The sequence below is a fragment of the Pongo pygmaeus genome, chromosome 7 (assembly GCF_028885625.2).
Source record: "Pongo pygmaeus isolate AG05252 chromosome 7, NHGRI_mPonPyg2-v2.0_pri, whole genome shotgun sequence".
Taxonomy (NCBI): Eukaryota; Metazoa; Chordata; class Mammalia; order Primates; family Hominidae; genus Pongo; species Pongo pygmaeus.
Window position 1 is genome coordinate 27,540,744 of NC_072380.2, and position 20,311 is coordinate 27,561,054.

At 49.0% G+C, this 20,311-nt stretch overlaps 1 protein-coding gene across 4 annotated transcripts in view; it reads left to right on the forward strand.

Annotated features, from left to right (window-relative positions):
• PTK2B (protein tyrosine kinase 2 beta) overlaps positions 1-20,311 on the forward strand; it is a 135,792-nt gene that overhangs the window by 95,524 nt on the left and 19,957 nt on the right. For all 4 annotated transcript variants that reach the window (XM_054499812.2, XM_054499809.2, XM_054499811.2 and 1 more), the window contains exons 3-20: positions 158-336; positions 920-1,007; positions 2,560-2,639; positions 10,421-10,483; positions 10,693-10,747; positions 11,205-11,345; positions 11,723-11,797; positions 12,584-12,685; positions 13,750-13,867; positions 14,408-14,447; positions 14,829-14,875; positions 16,054-16,104; positions 16,564-16,661; positions 17,441-17,525; positions 17,715-17,815; positions 18,084-18,199; positions 19,893-19,993; positions 20,171-20,260. In XM_054499812.2, coding sequence (XP_054355787.1) covers positions 158-336; positions 920-1,007; positions 2,560-2,639; positions 10,421-10,483; positions 10,693-10,747; positions 11,205-11,345; positions 11,723-11,797; positions 12,584-12,685; positions 13,750-13,867; positions 14,408-14,447; positions 14,829-14,875; positions 16,054-16,104; positions 16,564-16,661; positions 17,441-17,525; positions 17,715-17,815; positions 18,084-18,199; positions 19,893-19,993; positions 20,171-20,260 — 1,630 coding nt within the window. The remainder of the gene's footprint in view (positions 1-157; positions 337-919; positions 1,008-2,559; positions 2,640-10,420; positions 10,484-10,692; positions 10,748-11,204; positions 11,346-11,722; positions 11,798-12,583; positions 12,686-13,749; positions 13,868-14,407; positions 14,448-14,828; positions 14,876-16,053; positions 16,105-16,563; positions 16,662-17,440; positions 17,526-17,714; positions 17,816-18,083; positions 18,200-19,892; positions 19,994-20,170; positions 20,261-20,311) is intronic.

Sequence of the window (20,311 nt, forward strand, 5' to 3'; positions counted from 1 at the left end):
TGTACAAATCTTCCCCTAAGTGCTAGAGAATCAGAGACAAATCGAACATGAAGACAGCATCCCACCCTAGAGAATCACACTTTTTGGGTCTGTGTGAGAATTATGGGAGCCCAAAGGTGGACACCCCTGCGTCATGCCTCTCTCTTCTCCTCTGCAGGAGATCATCACCTCCATCCTGCTGAGCGGGCGGATCGGGCCCAACATCCAGTTGGCTGAGTGCTATGGGCTAAGGCTGAAGCACATGAAGTCCGATGAGATCCACTGGCTGCACCCACAGATGACGGTGGGTGAGGTGCAGGACAAGTATGAGTGTCTTCACGTGGAAGCCGAGTGGAGGTAGGAGTGGATTCCTGGGCTCTGGAAGTGGGAAGGAGAGGAATTTAGGGTGGGGAGGCCCTGGGAGTTCCTCCCTTAGAGCACTCCCCTGCCTCAGAAACTTCTAGCAAACCTGAGTGGCATTCTAGGCTTAGTCTTCCTCCAATATCAAGTGTATGTATTTTCCAGGACCTAACCTGGGCTTCATAGACTATCCCCATCCCAGAGCAGACACCTAAAGACAACCCTAAACGGGATGCTGACAGTGCTAGGGGAAAAGAGAGACAGAAGGGTGGGGAGGATGGAAAGCCCAGGTCCAGGGCTAGCCTGTGAACCTAAGAGAAACAGCTGCCATGAGAGAGAAAGGTGGAGAGTCAGGGATAGCTCAGACTACCACCTGCCAGCCACCTCCCTGTTTATGGTCCCCTGCCGAACCACAGAGGAGGGAAAGAGAAAAACCAGCCCTGAATGAGTGGCCACAAGACTCATGGGCAGCCCTTCCCTTTGCACTGGGGGATGGGCTTGTTTCTGCCCTTGGGGTCCTACTCCTTTCTTCAGGCACCAGCTTCTCTGTGTCAACCAGAGCCTCAATGTCCTGTTGCAGGTATGACCTTCAAATACGCTACTTGCCAGAAGACTTCATGGAAAGCCTGAAGGAGGACAGGACCACACTGCTCTATTTTTACCAACAGGTAAAAAGTGCTTTATCTTCTTGCCCCGAGGCTCCCTTTGCACCTTAAATGCCAAGCATGAACCATTCTCTCCTAGGGAGATGGAAAGACAAAGCCCAGATTATGGAGGGCCCAGGCTAGGAAGCTTCTCTTGAAGAAGGTCGTTGGTCTATGGTCAGCGGCTCCAACCCTGCTTTTCTCTCAGTATTTAAGCACTGGCTAAACTGCCCATGTGCTCCCAGCTCCTCTTGGACTTTTCTGGTGGCCCAGGAGACCTGGCTAGTGAAGCAGCGAGAGTGGGTCCAAGATGAATCCTGCAGTGCTTACTACGCAGCTCTGCAGACTGTTGTCCACTAATCTAGCTCTGCCATTCACTAATCTGATAGCCTGGGAGACCTCATTTACTTGCATGAAGCTGTTTCCTCTGCTATAAAATTATTATGGGAGTCATAATAATAACACCTACTTTATAGGGTTGTTGTAGGGACCAAATGGTATCACTGGCTGCTAAATTGACTCTCCAAAGAAAAATTCCCTTACATGTAGCACTTACCTATTTATTTATTTATTTATTTATTTATTTATTTATTTATTATTTCAATGGGTTTTTTGGGAGAACAGGTGGTGTTGGTTACATGAATAATTTCTTTAATGGTGATTTCTGAGATGTTGGTGCACCCATCACCCAAGCAGTGTACACTGTACCTAATGTGTAGTCTTTTATCCTTCACCCCTTCCCACTCTTTCCCCACAGTCCCCAAAGTCATTCTTAGGCCTTTGTATCATCGTGGTTAGCTCACACTTATGAGTGAGAACATACAATGTTGGTTTTCCATTCCGGAGTTAATTTACTTAGAATAATGGTCTCCAACTCCATCCAGGTTGCTATAAATGCCATTATTTCATTCATTTTTATGGCACTTGCCAATTTCTATGGTGTAAATGCCACCCCCCTCCTCAGCCTATTTCAAACTACCAATAGGATACCTACTTGGCTTACAAAACTTCTGAAAACTTAATAACCAGCTCTTAGCAGCTATTTTGAGCATCTCAAACTTCCTGGACAGAATGCGTATGGAGTGCCAAGCTCAGCACCAGGTGCAGAGCAAAGCGCAGCATCAGCAGGAGTGGCCATTGTTGTTTTCTGTCTGGTCTTAGTTCCTTCCAAGATCTCCCTCCTGGTTTGCTAGAGACTGAGCTAGACTTTTCTTGGCCTGTGAATGACATTTATCACTACTTACCAGCAGGGCTTTGGATACATTACTGACTCCTTGCAAAATCTCAGTTTCCTTCTATCCAAAATGGGGGGCGGGGAGGGGAATCTGAACTTCCTGCCTATGGAGCAGGGAGAGAATGCCTGTAAAAGCACCTCAAAAACCTCACAGGCTTGGCCTGTGGAAGCACAAGCACCCCTTCCCCTCATGCTCTCCATCCCTGCTCCATGCTTGTTTGTGGTGGGGTGGGTGGCTATCACTCAGGGAGGCAGAATGAGGCCCTTCATCTTCTGAGGCCTCTGTGCAGGGAAGTGGGAGGTGAAGGTGCAAGTCTGATGCTTGAACTTTCTCCCCACCAGCTCCGGAACGACTACATGCAGCGCTATGCCAGCAAGGTCAGCGAGGGCATGGCCCTGCAGCTGGGCTGCCTGGAGCTCAGGTATGTGGCCTTGAGGCCTCTGCTGGGAGGGCACTGTGCCGAGCTCTGGGCTGGCCCGGCCTTTCCCCATGTCCAAGATGGGAAGCAGGAATGAGTGTGTGGGAGCCAGGAAGGGGAGAGGTGGTGACCAGCAGCAGGTGAGGCTCTGAGGGGCTGGGTGTTGGGTCCTCAGGATGGCAGGGGTAGGGGTGCCAGCCCCCTCCCTAGTCTCACTCTCCTGGCTTCCATTGCTGCCACTGCTCTTGCCTGCGGGCTGCTGGCTTCTTCCATCTGTCAACCACTTTTGCTGCTGTTCAAGCGATTCAGCAGATGTTTCTTGAGCACCAGACTAGGATCTGGGGGACATTCGAGCCTAGAGATGTCTATCTGTGTTGCCCATTGCTGTATCCCCATCTCCAGTAGGCACCTGATCAATATGTGTAGAATTAGTGCATCATCCAGAGAGGCCCTCACACTTCCATGTTGGGGAGGTGACAGATGTGTATACAATTAATCATAATACGAGGCAGAATGAGGATGGCACCAACTTCCATGTAGGAGCCATTCATCCTGTCCGAGAGCATCAGCAAGAGGGTATCTGAATTGCCACTGGAAGGAGGAGAAAGATTTCAATCAGCAGAGAACAGGGGTCAGGGGAGATACACTCCAGGCTCAGGGATCAGTGGAAGGAAAAGCATAGACTGGAGAATTGTGAGCTTGGAGGGATAAGTTGGGGCTGATGGTGGAAGACACCATCGGGACAATATCAGTCCAATGATATCATTAGAATGACATTGTTAGAATGATAGTCTAAAAAAACAGGCCTTATTCTTGGCTGCCAGGAGGTCATTGCCATTCAGGACTGAGGAGGGTGATGTGGCTGACCTGTGCTCTAGCCCTGTCTTGACCAGGGCAGCGCCATTGAGTTTCACCATCCCCTGCCTCTTCACCCTCTCCTTCCCTTCTCTCTACCCCTTCTCTGTCTTAGAGCGGTGGTTTTAACATCTGCTTGCGAATCAAAATCACCTGGGAGCTTAATAAACCGAGATGTCCTGGCCCTACCCTTGGGAGATTTGATTTGGCAGGCCTGGGTGGGGACCTTATCCTAGGCGTTTTTGACCAGCCCCCCAGGTGACCTGAATGCCATTAGACATATGGGTTGATGGGAGGACTTTCATGGTGACTGCCAGGGAAATCGTTGACCAAGGATTACTTCCTGTTTTCTGGAACTGCATTTCCGGAGCCTTATCTGTGACCTCATGGTTAATAGAGAGTAGAACTCTGCTGCCACTTCTACGGAGCTGGCTGGGGCACACTGGGGAATTCTGGCCCCATTGTGATTCTCAGTCAGAGAGAATGCTGAGGAGTCCTCCAGTGGGGGCGGTGGGATGGGAAAGGGAGAGTCCCATTTTGATTTCAGCATCTGAGGCTGTTGGTATTAGCGACAGAATAGGTCAAGGGCAGCTTCGAGGGCCTCACATTTCGTGACTTTGTCTCAAGAAGCAAGGGAGCATTCAAGTCTTCTGTACAGAGGAGGCCTGTGGTCCCTGCAGCTGCTTAGAAGGCAGCCCAGCTCACTGCCATTAGTAATAATCATGATAGCTCAGTGCTGGCAGACCAGGGGCAGTCTGCAAAGTTTATTTTATTATCTGTGCCTTTTATCCCTTCTCAGACTACTCGGCTCCTATGACTTGCATTACATCCTGTACTGTCTCATCTTCCCCTCTAAAATTAGACAAGTCGAAAAAGCTTATCTTTACCTTTTTATTTATGGATCTCATACCTGGGATGCTAGCATCACTTTGAGACACCTATCACTTGTCACCTGTCAAGCAGTCATCACTTAGTTGTAAAACAGCACCACAAAGACCCATTAACATTCTATTTTATTTTATTATATCCTCCAATCATCCCCAAACTCTTACTGGTGGTGGCCTAAGCTCCAGGCACTGCACTAATGTATTGGAGGACAGGGCGAGGCATCCGACATGACTCCCGTAGGTAGTATTGTCAAGAGTGTGACTGCTGATATCTGCTATAACCAATGCAGGATGATTCTAAAAGCCACACTTGTTTTGTGCAAGAAACGTATTGTTTCACATCTCCTGAGTGTGAGGAACAGAATCAGAGAGATGTTCCTATTCTTACTGGTTGACCATTGAAATGCCGGGTGTATGATATCAGGGAGAGGATATGGAAAACACCTATTTTGTAAACCGAATAGAAGATTTGCAGGTCTAATAATTTTTAAAGTTGAATGCAGTTATTTGTTATGATGAGCCATTTTAAAGTCAAGTTACAACTATTTCTCACCCAGAGAGAATTGGACACACTTCGAAAAATCAGGCCATAAGACAGAATTTTCTAGGGCTGTGGCTCTTGCCTAAAAATGTCCCAGAGTGTGGGGCTACCTACAAATCACGGGCAATAATCCCTTGTCCTATTAACATCATTGATTAGGTCACCTGCCTATAGATGTACAGCATCTCCAGGAAAAAAAAATTGTATCATTTCCTAGCTTAAAAAAGAGGTATGATGTATGCCTGAGATATGAGATTAGTGAAATGAATCCTCCGTGGAGTCATGTGTTTCCTGTGTTACTCTGGGCAAGTCGATTACCCTCTCTCTGCCCGGATTCCTTCATCTGTAAAATAGGAATGATAGTAGTAACATTATAGTAATGTTGTGTTACTATAAAACACGTTATGTTACTATATAACATTTGTTATACTATATAACATATATGTGTTACTATATAACATATATATGCTACTATATAACATATGCTACTATATAACATATATATGCTACTATATAATATGTATGTTATGTTACTATTGTATACTATTGTATAGTATTATATGGTATTGCATACTATACAATAGTAACATAACAAACCTTGCAGGGTTGTTACAAAGAATAAATGAGTTAATATATTTAAAGTACTTTAGAGCAATGACAGGGACCAAAGTATTCAATAATTATTTATTATATTTTACTTACTTTTTTCTCTTTACCCTTCTTTTGTTTATTTTGCAGGGTTGTTACAAAGAATAAATGAGTTAATATATTTAAAGTACTTTAGAGCAATGACAGGGACCAAAGTATTCAATAATTATTTATTTTATTTTACTTACTTTTTTCTCTTTACCCTTCTTTTGTTTATTTATTTTGAATAGACTTTATTTTTTAGAGAAGTTTTAGGTTCTCAGCAAAATTGAGCAGAAGGTACAGAGTTCCTATATACCCCCTTCCCCACACATGCACAGCCTCCCCCACTATCAACATTCTCCACCAGAATTCCCCACCAAAGTTGTGCATTTGTTACAGTTGATGAGCCTACATTGACACATCATTATTACCTAAAACCTGTAGTTTACATTAGGGTTCACTCTTGGTATTGTATGTTCTATGGGTTTGGCTAAATGAATAATGACCTATATCTACCATTATAGTATTACACAGAGTAGTTTTACTGCCCTAAAATTTGTCCATGCTCCACCTGTCCATCCCTCTTCCCTCTAACCCTGGCAACAATTGATCATTTTATTGTTGCCATAGTTTTGCCTTTTCCAGAATCTCATATAGTTGGAATGATACCTAGTTAATTTTACTCATTTATTGGAGGTACTTTATAAATGCCAAATGTTTGATCTAAATCATGCCTCTAAATTAAAGTTTGGAATTCAGGGCCTCTATGCTAGAAATCAGTACCTGCCCAGTTGGAGGAACCAAATAACTTCTCCCCCTTGATCTGAGACACCTAGGACCATTGTCCACCCCCAGCAGAGCCCTAAAACAACAGCAACAACAACTACAACAAAACAGAGTGAATATGTAACCCCAGATTAGTTAAGTAACTGATAATAAATAAAGATTAGAGAAACAACACACAGCTTGCTTTGTTTCAAAAGGCATCTTGGCTTGTAGTTAATTTCTATTGATGTTTAGAAGAAAAAAGTAACCAACTGGATTTGGTTTAGTTATTTCCTTATTTTCTGCTGTCCTTACCTGGGTATCAGTCATAGGCCTGTATCTGGTTATAGACTCCACCGCTGTCCACCTGGTGTTAGCTACTCAAAATTGCAGGCTTGAGCTGGAAGGACCAGTCAGGCACTAGAGGGCACTCAAGGTAGGCACAGCCTCACTCAGTGATGGTGGTCCAGGCATATTTGGGAGACGTGGGTGCCCCTGGAGAGCAGCTGAGATGGGACTCAACACAGAGAATTGGGAAGCTACCTTGCTAGGGAGAGCAGCGTCTCCCTTGAGTGATGGTTACTAGTTCTCCCAGACATTCCCAAGATGTTCAGTTGCTCCAAATGTTAGAAACACCCCGATTGTGGCACACCTGAGTGATTGGACAGTTTTGTCAATGGTGACTATATAAATGATCTTCGATGCCTGAGAGAAGGGCCATTTGGGACACAGGGAGTGGGCTAAGCAAGCTGGATTCAGGAGATTGGGGTGACCTTGATGTGCTAGCTGAGCTTCCTTTACCCTAATAAAACATTTTTCCATTCACTACCACCTTGATCATGCTAAAATGCTCTTTTTTTATGTGACTTAATTGTTCAGTGTTAATTTCAAAATGTGTTTACCCTTTCATTTAGCTAACCCTGTTTTTAAAATTTAATATTTAAATATCCCAGTCTTCCAAATTCTTTCTTCACAAGTCTCGAAGTTCATTTATTCATTCGACAACAGATCATAAGCCTGGAGTGGCTTTAGGAGACCACTCTTCTTCGTGGCTGGGAAGCAGATCTCACCCCATGGGTGGGTGATGCATCCCTCCTGCTTGGCACAGTCTTCTCATTTCCCTTTTCAGCGCAGTAAACTCTTCTATCTTCTGGCACCTTTAGAAAATGTACTGAGCCCGTGTTACCTGCTTGTCCTCTACATACATAGGAAACCTCAGCGTGAGCCTATGAGGTGTCAATTACAAGCAGTGTGACCATCTGCTCTTCCCATCAAGCCAGCCTAATGGTCTCTTCATCTTGAAGCCTTTTCTGCCCCATCCTGACCCCCTCCAGCCTCCTTTGCAAAACCACCGTACTTGCACACAGGTCTGTGAGGCAATGACATGTCCCTGCGCACCAGATTGTGAAAATCTGTCAAATCCGTAGAGCAAGAATGGGTGCTGCCTTTGCCTGGCACATAAGAGCTCAATACACAGTTGAATAAATGGATAACTGAAAGAACTGAAATCTTCTTCCTCAGTGGACCTTTGCCAACATTTATTCTGTTAGAATTAAATAGTTGTGTACAGCAAGCCAATGTGTTCAGTTACCTAGGTGTATATTTTATGGCTCACTCAACCCAGGGGAACTGTAGATGACCAAGCTGCCTATAATCACCCTGAGGCTTCTTATTAATGTGGAGGTTGAGCAGGTAACACTGGCTTGAAATGTTTTCTGAAGCTGCCGTGGTCAATCGCATGGAATTTTGGGATCTTAACTGCAGGTACTCTTCAGGTGGGAGGAGGAAGAGGAGGAGGAGCTTCCATCCAGGGGAGAATCCTGGGTAGGCTTCTCATGTCCTATACCTCAGAGGCCCCCAACCTTTTGGGCACCAGGGACCAGTTTCGTGGAAGACAATTTTTCCATGGACCCTGGTTGGGGTGGGGGATGGTTTCAGGATGATTCAAGCACATTACATTTATTGTGTACTTTATTTCTATTATTATTACATTGTAATATATAATAAAATAAATATACAACTCACCATAATGTAGAATCAGTGGGAGCCCTAAGCTTGTTTTTCTGCAACTAGACAGTCCATCTGGATGTGATAGGAGACAGTGACTGATATCAAGCATTAGATTCTCATAAGGAACGTGAAACCTAGATCCCTCACATACATGGTTCACACTCCTATGAGAATCTAATGCCACCACTGATCTGACAGGAGATGGAGCTCAGACAATATAGAAAGTGATGGGAGACAGCTGTAAATACAGATGAAACTTCAGTCACTCACCCACTGCTCACATCCTGCTCTGTGGCCAGCTTCCTAACAGGCCAGTACCGGTCCATGGTCCAGGGGTTAGGGACCTTTGCTACACCTGAATGTCATTCCTATCTGCCAGTCTTCTGGTTTCCAATTCCACACATCTGTCCTTAGCAAGAACATCCCATCTCAGGCACCATTGCTTACCTCCCTCTGTCAGACACTCAGTACAGAGAAGTAAAGGTAGGGAAGAACCCATCTTCTTAGTGTTCTAAGTTCTCTTCTTGGATCAAATTCCCAGGGTTTTCTAGCCTCACTACTAGTGACATTTGGGGCTGGATACTTCTTTGTTAGGGGGGATTGGGGGTGGGCTTCCTGTACATTGAAGGATGTTTAGCAGTATCCCTAGTCTCTACCCACTTGATGCTGGTAGCACCACCAACCACCTACTCCAACTAGGTGTGATAACCAAAACTATCTCCGGACATTGCCCAGTGTTTCAGGCTGGGGCACAGAGTGCAAAATTGGGATCATATTTCTTAAGAGGTAATTACTTATTTTGCTTGATAATATATTCAAAGACACCATTTATTAAAAATTATTAAGGATATAGCGTTTTACGTTTTACATTTTTATTGGATATTTCCTCTATGATTTCATGCCTTGAGTGTCTTCTTTTTAATTTTTTTGAGACGGAGTTTCACTCTTGTCACCCATGCTGGAGTGTAATGGTGCAATCTCGGCTCACTGCAACCTCTGCCTCCCGGGTTCAAGTGATTCTCCTGCCTCAGCCTCCCAAGTAGCTGGGACTACAGGTGTGCGCCACCACGCCTGGCTAATTTTTGTGTTTTTAGTAGAGACAGGGTTTCACCATGTTGGCCAGGATGGTCTCAATCTCTTGACCTTGTGATTTTCCCACCTCGACCTCCCTAAGTGCTGGGATTACAGTCATGAGCCACCACACTGCCTAACCTTCCTATTTTCTAAACACAGAGAACTGTCTAAAAGTCATTGCTTTTGAATCATAAGTTACTTCCCTCACTCTGCTTATATTATTAGTTGCACAAAACTTTTACCAGATATTTATAAGGATGCCTGAATTAAAGGAACACTGAATGACTTTAATATAAGATCAGGAGTAGGATAATGGCTGCCACAGTCAATGAAATTACTAGACACAGTGACCCAGACAGGGGAAGGAGGCTGGCACATGTGAGGACATTAGCTATTTGGTCTCAGCTTAAGCCACAATTGCATAAAAGTATTTATCAAGGCATACATTTTTAGGGGAAATGAGACTTAAAGAATATGAGTAAAATATTAATAGCTGCCTCCTCTGGTAAGACTATGAATAATTTTATTTTCTTCTGTAAATCCTAAAGTTTGTATATGTACAGTGGTACATTTAACAAGTATCTAAATGAACACACAAACATACACACATATAATATCTCAGAGATAGCAAATAAGTGAAAAGGAAATCACAAGAGCCTCCCAGGACCTGCAGGTGAAGGTCAGTGTTCCTAGGCTCATCATTCAAGCATTGGCTGCCTTGGGCCTTTGTTCTTAGAGGCCACAGATGGAGCCACCATCTTCCTCCTCAGCCCAGTATCTGCCCATTCCTAGAGTGAGTTTCCTAGGATGCAAGGCTGGAGTCTTTTCTTGGAATGACATTTGTGGAGTTTCCTTTTCCTCACAGGTCAAAATACTAAATTTTATGACTCTCCTAACTTCCTTTCTCCTGATGATACCCACGTATGGCAGGGGAAGGGGGCTTCTAGTGGCATGAGGTGCCCTGGTCCTGGCTGCCTCATTCTCCAGCCTTCAGCCTCCCTCTCCACCACCTATTTCTCCAGGCGGTTCTTCAAGGATATGCCCCACAATGCACTTGACAAGAAGTCCAACTTCGAGCTCCTAGAGTAAGTTCTGGGATCACCCAACTCCCCTCCCTTCCTGTCCTTCCATGTGTACTTTTCCTCCTCACCCTCTCCTCCACCCATCGCCAGACCAGAGCCACACAGAGCCCGTCCCCAGGTCCTAAAGCCCTCTCACCTCTTCCTGATTGGCCCTCAGTCCTGGGGTGGGGGTGAGGGGGGGTCACATGCTGCCTTTTTCTTCCTTCTTGCAGAAAGGAAGTGGGGCTGGACTTGTTTTTCCCAAAGCAGATGCAGGAGAACTTAAAGGTGAGGAAACCAATGGGCGAGGACCTCTTCGTGCTGATTCCCAAGACTAGAGTGTAAGGGATGAGGCTGGGGCTGGGAATACTCAGAGAAGCCAGAGCATCTGCACAGCCTTGGGCATTTGGACACAGGACCACTAAATGCACCCAGGGATCCTCTCTGGGGCTGGGGATCCAACTGTGACATGCCTGGGCTCTGGCTCCACATCGAGGCCTTATCAGCTCTGTGGCCCCAGTACTGGGAAGCTACCCCTTGCCCCCTCCACCTCCTTCATAGGGTTATGGGGAGTCTCCCTTGAGACAATGGGTATGTGTTTTAGGTCATAGATCACAGCTGCTTTTGGGGCAAAGGCCCTGGGGATCATTTTTGAGCAGCGGGCAGTCTCTCAGCGAGACGCTAAGGGAAGGAGTGAGACCTGGGAGGAGCAGGCATTGCTTACACTGCCCATCCCCTCCCCCAGCCCAAACAGTTCCGGAAGATGATCCAGCAGACCTTCCAGCAGTACGCCTCGCTCAGGGAGGAGGAGTGCGTCATGAAGTTCTTCAACACTCTCGCGGGCTTTGCCAACATCGACCAGGAGACCTACCGCTGCGAACTCATTGTAATGGCGGGCTCTCTTGATCCTCCCCCTGACCTGGATTCCAGGCATCTCGGGAAACGGGGCCAGGAGGGGGCAGGGAGAGGCTGCAATCGCTGCAGATTCTCAGGCAGCAGGGCCTCACTGACCTGCCGTCGGTGGAAGTCACAAGCATCCCCTTGCCTGAAGCAGGCACTGAAATGTTGGCCTCCAGCTCTGGGAGGTGGGCAGGACAGGCAAGGTGTCAGGAGGGGAAAATCCATATGGCCAGGGTTTCGGTGAGAAGGAGCTGGAGACCCAGGAAACAGTGGCTTGTGTCTAGCTTAGGGAGCTTTTCTTCAAGTTTCTGAAGAATGGGGAGGACAGCTCTGGGACAACAGTCCACTCTCCTTTTATTCCAGCAAGGATGGAACATTACTGTGGACCTGGTCATTGGCCCTAAAGGGATCCGCCAGCTGACTAGTCAGGACGCAAAGGTAGAGAGACTGGGGGCAGCCCCACCCAGCCCCAGGCGGGGAGGTCTTCCCCTCTCTGCTGCCTCCCGCCCTGTCTGCCCCTTCAGTTCTTCTTGCCCCTGTTGCTGAGAGCAGAGTTCTTCTAAGGCCATGCCCTGGCGTGAGCAGCAGTGGAGAGCATTTAGAGATGGCAGCATGGGGCAGATGGCCCTTTACATCCCTGTGACTGTCATCTGAACAGAGGTGGTGGGAGAAGGAGACAAGGCCTCTATGATTACTCGCAGAGCTCAGCAGTGTTGCTCTTTCAGTGACAAGATAAGGCATGATTCCCTTGGAAGTCAGGGGACCTGGGTCCAGTCCTGGCTCCACTGCCAGCTTGGCACATGATGTTGAGCAAGTCCTGGCTTTTCTCTAGACCTCATTTTCTCCTTGGCATAGGGAGGGGCTTGGTTTACATCAAGCTTGTGGTCCCAGGATGGCTTTGAAAGCAGCCCACCACAAATTCATAAACTTTCTTAAAACATGTTGAGATTTTTTGCACGATTTTTTTTTTACCCTCATCAAGCAGTGTTAGTGTATTTTATGTGTGGCCCAAGACAATTCTTCTTCCAATGTGGCCCAGGGAAGCCAAAAGATTGGACACCCCTGAACTAGAGGATCCTTCTAGCCTTAATAGTCTTTGATTCTCTCTTCATCTCCCAGAGAAACTCCCAGTTCCTTCTCACCCCAGCTCCCCAATACTGACCAATCTGCATGGCCCAGTCCTGGTAGTGGGATGGTCTGAAGCTCCCCCTTCTTTTCCCACAGCCCACCTGCCTGGCCGAGTTCAAGCAGATCAGGTCCATCAGGTGCCTCCCACTGGAGGAGGGCCAGGCAGTACTTCAGCTGGGCATTGAAGGTGCCCCCCAGGTGAGTGTCTCTGGGCACCTGGCAGCTCTGCAGGGGGTATAATGGCAGATTGGGAGCTCTTGCTCAGACCAAAAGTCTGTGACACGCAGGAGGCCAGGAGCTTCCTGGCTTTGGGGATCATGTTAAGAAAACTGCACCAAGTTCTTAGACAAAAGGTACCAGGATGATGATAAATTGTAGGAAAATTTGGGAAACAATTTTTTTAATGTCAGGAAAGAAATTGGGAAGGTTTTCAGGTAGTGGAATGTTCAAGGTGACCAGAAATCAGGTATAAATTACAGGCCTAAGTTATACCAAGAGAACAATGATGCGGACATCAAGACCTCAAAAACATGGGGGTTTTTTGTTTTGCTTTTTGTTTGTTTGTTTGTTTGTTTTTGCGGTAAAACACCCAGAGAGACCTCAGGCTGCAGAGCGTTCATCTCTCTCTCCTTTCACCCATCTGTGCCCTGCCCCATTGCCTCCCCTTCCTCTTTCTTTCTTTCTTTCTTTTTTTTAGACAAAGTCTCACTCTGTCACCCAGGCTACAGTGCAGTGGTGCAATCTCAGCTCACTGTAACCTCCACCTCCAGAGTTCAAGAGATTCTCCTGCCTCAGCCTCCTGAGGAGCTGGGACCACAGGTGCATGCCACAAGGCCCGACTAATATTTGTACTTTTAGTAGACACAGGGTTTCGCCATGTTGGCCAGGCTGGTCTCAAACTCCTGACCTCAGGTGATCTGCCTGCCTCAGCCTCCTAAAGTGCTGGGATTATAGGCATGAGCCACTGCGCCCAGCCCCCTCTTCCATTTTCTCAGTTTCTGCTTCTATTTATTGAGCACCTGCTAGGTACCAGGCATCATGCTGTGTGCTCAGAGGCCAAAATAAGTGAGGCCTGGGCGTACAGGTGAAAGGGGTGACAGAGTGCAGTCTGGACTCCAGGGCAGGGCCCCAGGAGAGGTGCAGACAGCATTGGCATCCAGGCAAGGGTTGTGGCAGGGGTCCTGCCGTCTCTTCTCCAGCCCTGGGGGTGGTCTCTAGCCAAGGCTCTGGGGTCTCACCCTTGGCTGGTCTCTGCTCCTCAGGCCTTGTCCATCAAAACCTCGTCCCTAGCAGAGGCTGAGAACATGGCTGACCTCATAGACGGCTACTGCCGGCTGCAGGGGGAACACCAAGGCTCTCTCATCATCCATCCTAGGAAAGGTGGGTTCTATTTAAAGGTAAAGTGGCTGGACCATGGGTGGCAGCACACCCAAGTCCCCAGAGGCGGAGTGGCAGAAGCTAAACCACTGATGGATAAGTGAATGAGGAGGCTTCCTCCACAGCCCAGCGGGAAGCTTCCAATGGGCCCATCTTAGGCTTTAAGCCCTGGCCGGTCCACCTACCCACAGCCCTGCTAATCAAGACCCACATAGAGGCAGCTTCTGGAGGAGAGGCGTTTTAGCCCCAGCAAGCTCAAAGCCATTGCTAGAAGAAGGCTGGTCCCGCCTGTGTGTGTCTCCGTCTTGGGTCAGATTCAGGAAGCAGGGGTCACAGCCGGAGCACGTGAAATCTGGCCTGAGGCAACCTCCAAGGAGGATTCCAGTTCTGGCCCAAGGCCTCCCTAGCTCCTAGGCTAGGAGAGAATGGAATTAGGGGCTGGGGTGGGAGGAGAGTCCCTTGTAGGAATAGTGAGGAGGTCAGTCACCCACCCAGGCCCCTGTGTCCCCATCTCCAACCTCCTCCTTCTTCCTCTCTTCCTAGATGGTGAGAAGCGGAACAGCCTGCCCCAGATCCCCATGCTGTGAGTACAATGTGGTGCAGAGGACAGGGCCCTGAGCTCAGCCTGTGCTGCTGAGAGGAAGAAGAATAAACCGGGAGTCCCCACCTCCATAGTTTCTGGCTTTCAGGCCCAGGAGAACCCTGGAAAAAGGATGATCTTTCCCTCCCAGTAAATACCTGCAGGAATATTCCTATGCCTTCATGCCACCTGGTGTTATCCTGGGGGGTCGCTGCTGTCCCCCAACTCCAGCCCCCAGCAGCCTGGGCTGTGCTCCCAGGTCATTGCTAATCTGGACAGACTACTTCTCCACAGGGGGCAGGAGGAGAGGGCGGGCTAAGGCTGCCCAGGGGAACATTACCGGGCTCTGAGCTCACCTGGCTTCTGCTCTCTCACCTCCTACAGAAACCTGGAGGCCCGGCGGTCCCACCTCTCAGAGAGCTGCAGCATAGGTGAGCTGCCTGCTGCATCCTCTACCTGCTCCAGTTGCCTCCTGTCTGCTTGCTCCGCACTGCTTGCTCTCATGACATTGCCGAGGGTTTCCTCCAAGTTACCGAAAAACAATCCTCCCCCATAACTTCTCAATGATGGCTTTAAAATATCATGAATTGTGGCTGGGTGCAGTGGCTCACGCCTGTAATCCCAGCACTTTGGGAGGCCAAGGTGGGTGGATCATGAGGTCAAGAAATCAAGACCATCCTGACCAACATGTTGACACCCCATCTGTACTAAAAATACAAAAATTAGATGGACATGGTGGCATGTGCCTGTAGTCCCAGCTACTTGGGAGGCTGAGGCAGGAAAATAGCTTGAACCCGGGAGGCAGATGTTGCACTGAGCTGAGATCGCACCACTGCACTCCAGCCTGTCGATCCAGCAAGACTATCTCAAAAAAAAATCATGAATAGTAACCACTAGTGTGTACTGAGTACTTAGTACATGGCTTAGGCAGCTTGGGCTGCCATAACAAAATACCATAGACTGGGTAGCTTAGAACCAGATACTGTATTGCTCACAGTTCTAGAGGCTGGAAGTCCAAGATCAAGGTGCTGGCTGAGTCTGCATCTGGTGAGGGCTTTCATCCTCATTTGCAGATAGCTGTCCTTTCACTGTGGGCTCATGTGATGAAGAGAGAGTTCTGGCCTCTCTTCTTCTGTGTATATGGGCACAGATCACATTATGGGGGCTCCACACTCAGGACTGCACCACCTCCCAAAGGCCCCACCTCCTAATCCCATCGCATTGGGAGTTAGGGCTTCAACAAACGAATTTGGGAAGTACACAAACATCCAGTCCTTAATGGTATTAAACATGCAACAGGTATTATTTGATTCAATCTTTATAGCATCCCCCAGTATTCATTTCATAGAAGGGAAAACTGAGATTAAGGGAGATTAACCAACTTGCCCTAAACAATGCAAGTTGGGAAGCAGAGAGCAGGGAGTTCAGCCAAGGTGCCCTGGGCTCTGTGGCCACTCTAAAATCTGGGCTGGGAGCCTGGGACATGCCTGGCCTCTCCTCCTACCCGCTTGGGCTCCACTGGCCTCCAGTGGGGAGCCCCACACCTGATTCCTGGCGGTGCCCACCGAGGGCATCTTGTCCACGGCTGAGCCTCTTCCTGTTGTTCCAGAGTCAGACATCTACGCAGAGATTCCTGATGAAACCCTGCGAAGGACTGGAGGTAGGTTCTCGACCCCACCACAGCGACCGCAGTCAAGGCCCTGTGAAATGACGTGGCAAGGACTCTGGTGACGCCACAGGGAACACTGTTTTCCTCCTTTATTCCTCCCTTTGTGCTAGACTTAGACAGTGGCAAACCTGAGATGCCTTGGATTTGAAAGCTGAGATTTTTTTTTTCTCTCCCTATACTGATTGACCTTTTGTGTGCCCATGGAGCTGTGCGGGGATTCTAGTAACGTGGACCTGGGACCCAGCCTTCAGAGGGAGCAGGGTGATAGCTCTTCCCTGGGTCTGAGACAGTGGAACATTCTAGACCCCCATTTCCCCAGCCCAGCCCCTGGATCTTGGCTGAGGTGTTATAGATATGGTGATGCCTGGCTTTAGAGCCTGCAGACACTCAGGTTCCCTACGGGATACCACTGATCTCTGTGATCTGCGACTGTTTTCTCTGTCTGTGCAGGTCCACAGTATGGCATTGCCCGTGAAGATGTGGTCCTGAATCGTATTCTTGGGGAAGGCTTTTTTGGGGAGGTCTATGAAGGTCTCTACACAAATCACGTGAGTTCCAGGATCTTCCCTTACACTCCTCTTCCACGTGTCTGTAGGGTGAGACAGGGCTCGTATCTGAGCAGGTTGGAGTTGGCACAGCCTTCATCCACTTGGGGCCCCTTGTCCCTAAGGGCCCCTTGTCCACTGGGCATGGTGGTATTTATTAAATACTCAAAGAGTGGTGGAGACAAGAGTCATTTCCAAGAAGAGTAGCAAAATACCAGGGGTGGAGATATAGGCAGAACCTGGAGAAGGGTCAGTATTCTTGGTGGGAGAATACAAAGGGGAACGGGGGATAAAGACAGTTCTGAGAAAAGGTGAGGCAGGATCTGGAGTTAGTGTCAAGGCCAGTGATGGGGCAGGGCAAGGCTGACCGCTGTGCTCATGCTTCTAGCAGGCCCAGGGGAAAAAAGAAAGAGGCAGTAAGAATGAAAAATCCAATGAGAGAGAGAGAAAGGCCCCGCCCCCCCAGGCATGATAATGGCCTGCAGGTGCCTCTGGCTTTGGGCAGGTCACACGGCCCCTCAGTCTCAGTGTCCTCATCTGGATGGCCAGGGGCTTGACTCATTTGACCACTACAGCCCTTTTCAGTTCTAACAGACCCTGATCAAGAAGAAGGGGAGTGGAGAAGGAGAGGAGAGGAAGACAGAGGGGAGAAGAAGAGAGACATAGGAGAAAGGGGCCTTTCCTGGCAGCAGAGTCTGCAGGAGGCCGTGGGGAGGCCAGGAGGGAACATTCTGCTGAGCGCTGGGCTGGACCAAGGGGTCCTGAACACACTCTTGTTACAGAAAGGGGAGAAAATCAATGTAGCTGTCAAGACCTGCAAGAAAGACTGCACTCTGGACAACAAGGAGAAGTTCATGAGCGAGGCAGGTAGGGACCCCTGAGACCAACCAGGCCTCCAAGATGGGAGGGGCTTGGGCCTGGGAAGAGAGGGGTGAACAGTGCAGGGACCCATGTTGGAGAAGGGTTCCCTGTCCTCCTAGCTAGAAGAGCAAGGGCCTTTTCTGAATTGGACCTTTGAGCCGCTCCACCTGTCCCTCTTGCCCCACCGCACTGCAGTGATCATGAAGAACCTCGACCACCCGCACATCGTGAAGCTGATTGGCATCATTGAAGAGGAGCCCACCTGGATCATCATGGAATTGTATCCCTACGGGGAGGTGAGCTGGAGGACCCTGCGATGACAACTGGGCTGCAGCATGGGGGGCATTCAGAGCACAGCCCATTCCTCCCAGCTTCCTGGCTTCTGTGTTACACTGAAATAAGCCAGAGGCCTTGTTTGTCAAGGAAATTGCTGGAACATTTTGCCAGCTTTGGGTTTGTCTCCCACTGCCCTCAGGGAAGGGTCAGGGGTTGCCAGCACCCTGGTCCCCTGGCTCCGTACTGGGACCAACCAGGGGTCTTGATGGCACCTCCCCATTCCCGTAGCTGGGCCACTACCTGGAGCGGAACAAGAACTCCCTGAAGGTGCTCACCCTCGTGCTGTACTCACTGCAGATATGCAAAGCCATGGCCTACCTGGAGAGCATCAACTGCGTGCACAGGTAGGGGTGGAGGGAGCGGCCAGTGGTATGGAAGCCAGGCCTTCACCAGATCCTCAAGGCATCTGGGTAGAAGCAGGGCTTGTGGGTGACACAGAGCAGTGTTGGAATCCCAGCATTGGCCCAGCAGCTTAGAGCACTTGAGCAACCTCTCTGACCCTGTGTCCTCATCTGTAAAGTTGCAGGCACTGTATGTACCTCATGGGGTTGTTACGAGTAACTCTGAAGTCCAAGGTGTCTTTCTATATCTCAAGACTTTCTAGCCCCTCCCCTGTGAGTGCCAGGAAATGGCCCCCAAACTTGCTCAGAGCTTGCTCACCTCCAGCTCACTAGCTTGGTGGCACATGGCCCAGGAAGAAGGGACTGGGCTGGAGCAGGGCCAGGAAGATCCTGGGGTCCTAGCCCAGACATCACGCTGGTAGCCAACACCCCTGGGCTGCCGAGTCCAAGCCTCCCTGTGACTGTGGAGTTGGCCCCTGCTCTACCTGGCTTTGTTCCCATTCCCTGCCATGAGAACCTGACCCCCAAGGGAGTCAGTGGTTGGGCATTACCCACCATTGACATTGGATCTGTGGCCTTGTGCCTGATTCTATGGAAAGCCACATCAGGGGATAAAACCCTGCATTCATTCATTCATTCATTCATTCATCCAACAAGTACTATGGAACACCTCTCAGTGCCAGGCAGTGACCTAGGCTCTGGGACAAAGTTGTGACGAAAACAAGCAAAACTCTTTTTCCTCATGAAGCTTACTTTCTAGCATGAGGGTCAAACTGGAGACATCAATTGTCAGGACAAAAGTGGTGGGAGGATAGATTTGTTTCTTTTGTTTGTTTATTTGAAGTGGCCATGCTTTTAAGTCATCATTTCAGCTATAAAAACAAACACTAGAGTGGAGCCTGCCTGTGAGAAGCAAGCAGGCAAACTAGTTTGGGGTTGGGAGTGATGGCAAGAACACAGGGTAGACTGAGTCAGCAGTGCATCTCCTGGGAGGAATGAGAGCTCAGCTCTGGAGTGGCCTCCCTGGGCGACACTCTTTTCCACTGGTGAGCTGCTGGGCAAATTCCTTCAGCTCCCTGGGTCCGGTCTCCTCCCCTGCACCAGGGGGGTCTGAGGGTCTCTATGTCATGACTCAGGGTGTGTGAAGCTCTCATGCGATCCTGGTAATCTAAGTGCCCCATCAGAGTTAGCTGTGCTGCCGCTGCCACTCCTGCTATACCAAAGACCTAACCAGTCCTGTGGAAATGCAGATGAGAGAGAATACCTGTGTTCAGGGAAGTGGTTGGAGTTTATCCTTGAAGAATCACCAGGTGACAGCCTCCCTGGCATGGGGGACAGTGTAGGCAACAGCACAGAAGTGGAGTGTAGCAGATGCCAGGAATCCGAGCCAGGCTTCAAGCTGGAGACGCATGAAGGGGTGATGGGAGACAGAGCCCAACAGCAAGAGGGGAGGAGATGGCAAAGCACCTGTACGTGTTGGGGTGCAGAGGGGCCAGCTGGGCTCCCACCTGAGCTGTGCTGTAGCAAGACCACTCGGTGGGGGCAGTGACCCACAGAAGCTGCCTGATTCTGCTGTGGAGGCCGAGTCCCTGGCTTAGACTCTTGGTCTTTTTTTCCATCTGTCTGTCCATCTCTCTGTTCCTGCTCCCATGGGGGTGGGCAGTGCCTCATCCTGGTCTTGATGCCCTTCTTCCAGGGACATTGCTGTCCGGAACATCCTGGTGGCCTCCCCTGAGTGTGTGAAGCTGGGGGACTTTGGTCTTTCCCGGTACATTGAGGACGAGGACTATTACAAAGGTGAGGGGGCTTCCCAGCCTCTGCATTGGCATTGGAGGGGTAGCTGAAGCCAAAAATTCCAGAAGAAGGAAGTCTACAGCTGGACAGCCGAGGCTAAGGGTCTTCAGAAAGTAGGATGTATTTCTGGATAATTCTGATCTTTCTTCCCTAAAAATCAACCTCTTTGCCCACCCAAAGCCTCTGTGACTCGTCTCCCCATCAAATGGATGTCCCCAGAGTCCATTAACTTCCGACGCTTCACGACAGCCAGTGACGTCTGGATGTTCGGTGAGTGCTGATTTGGGAGGGCATGAAAAAGGGTTCAGATTCTCATCTCTG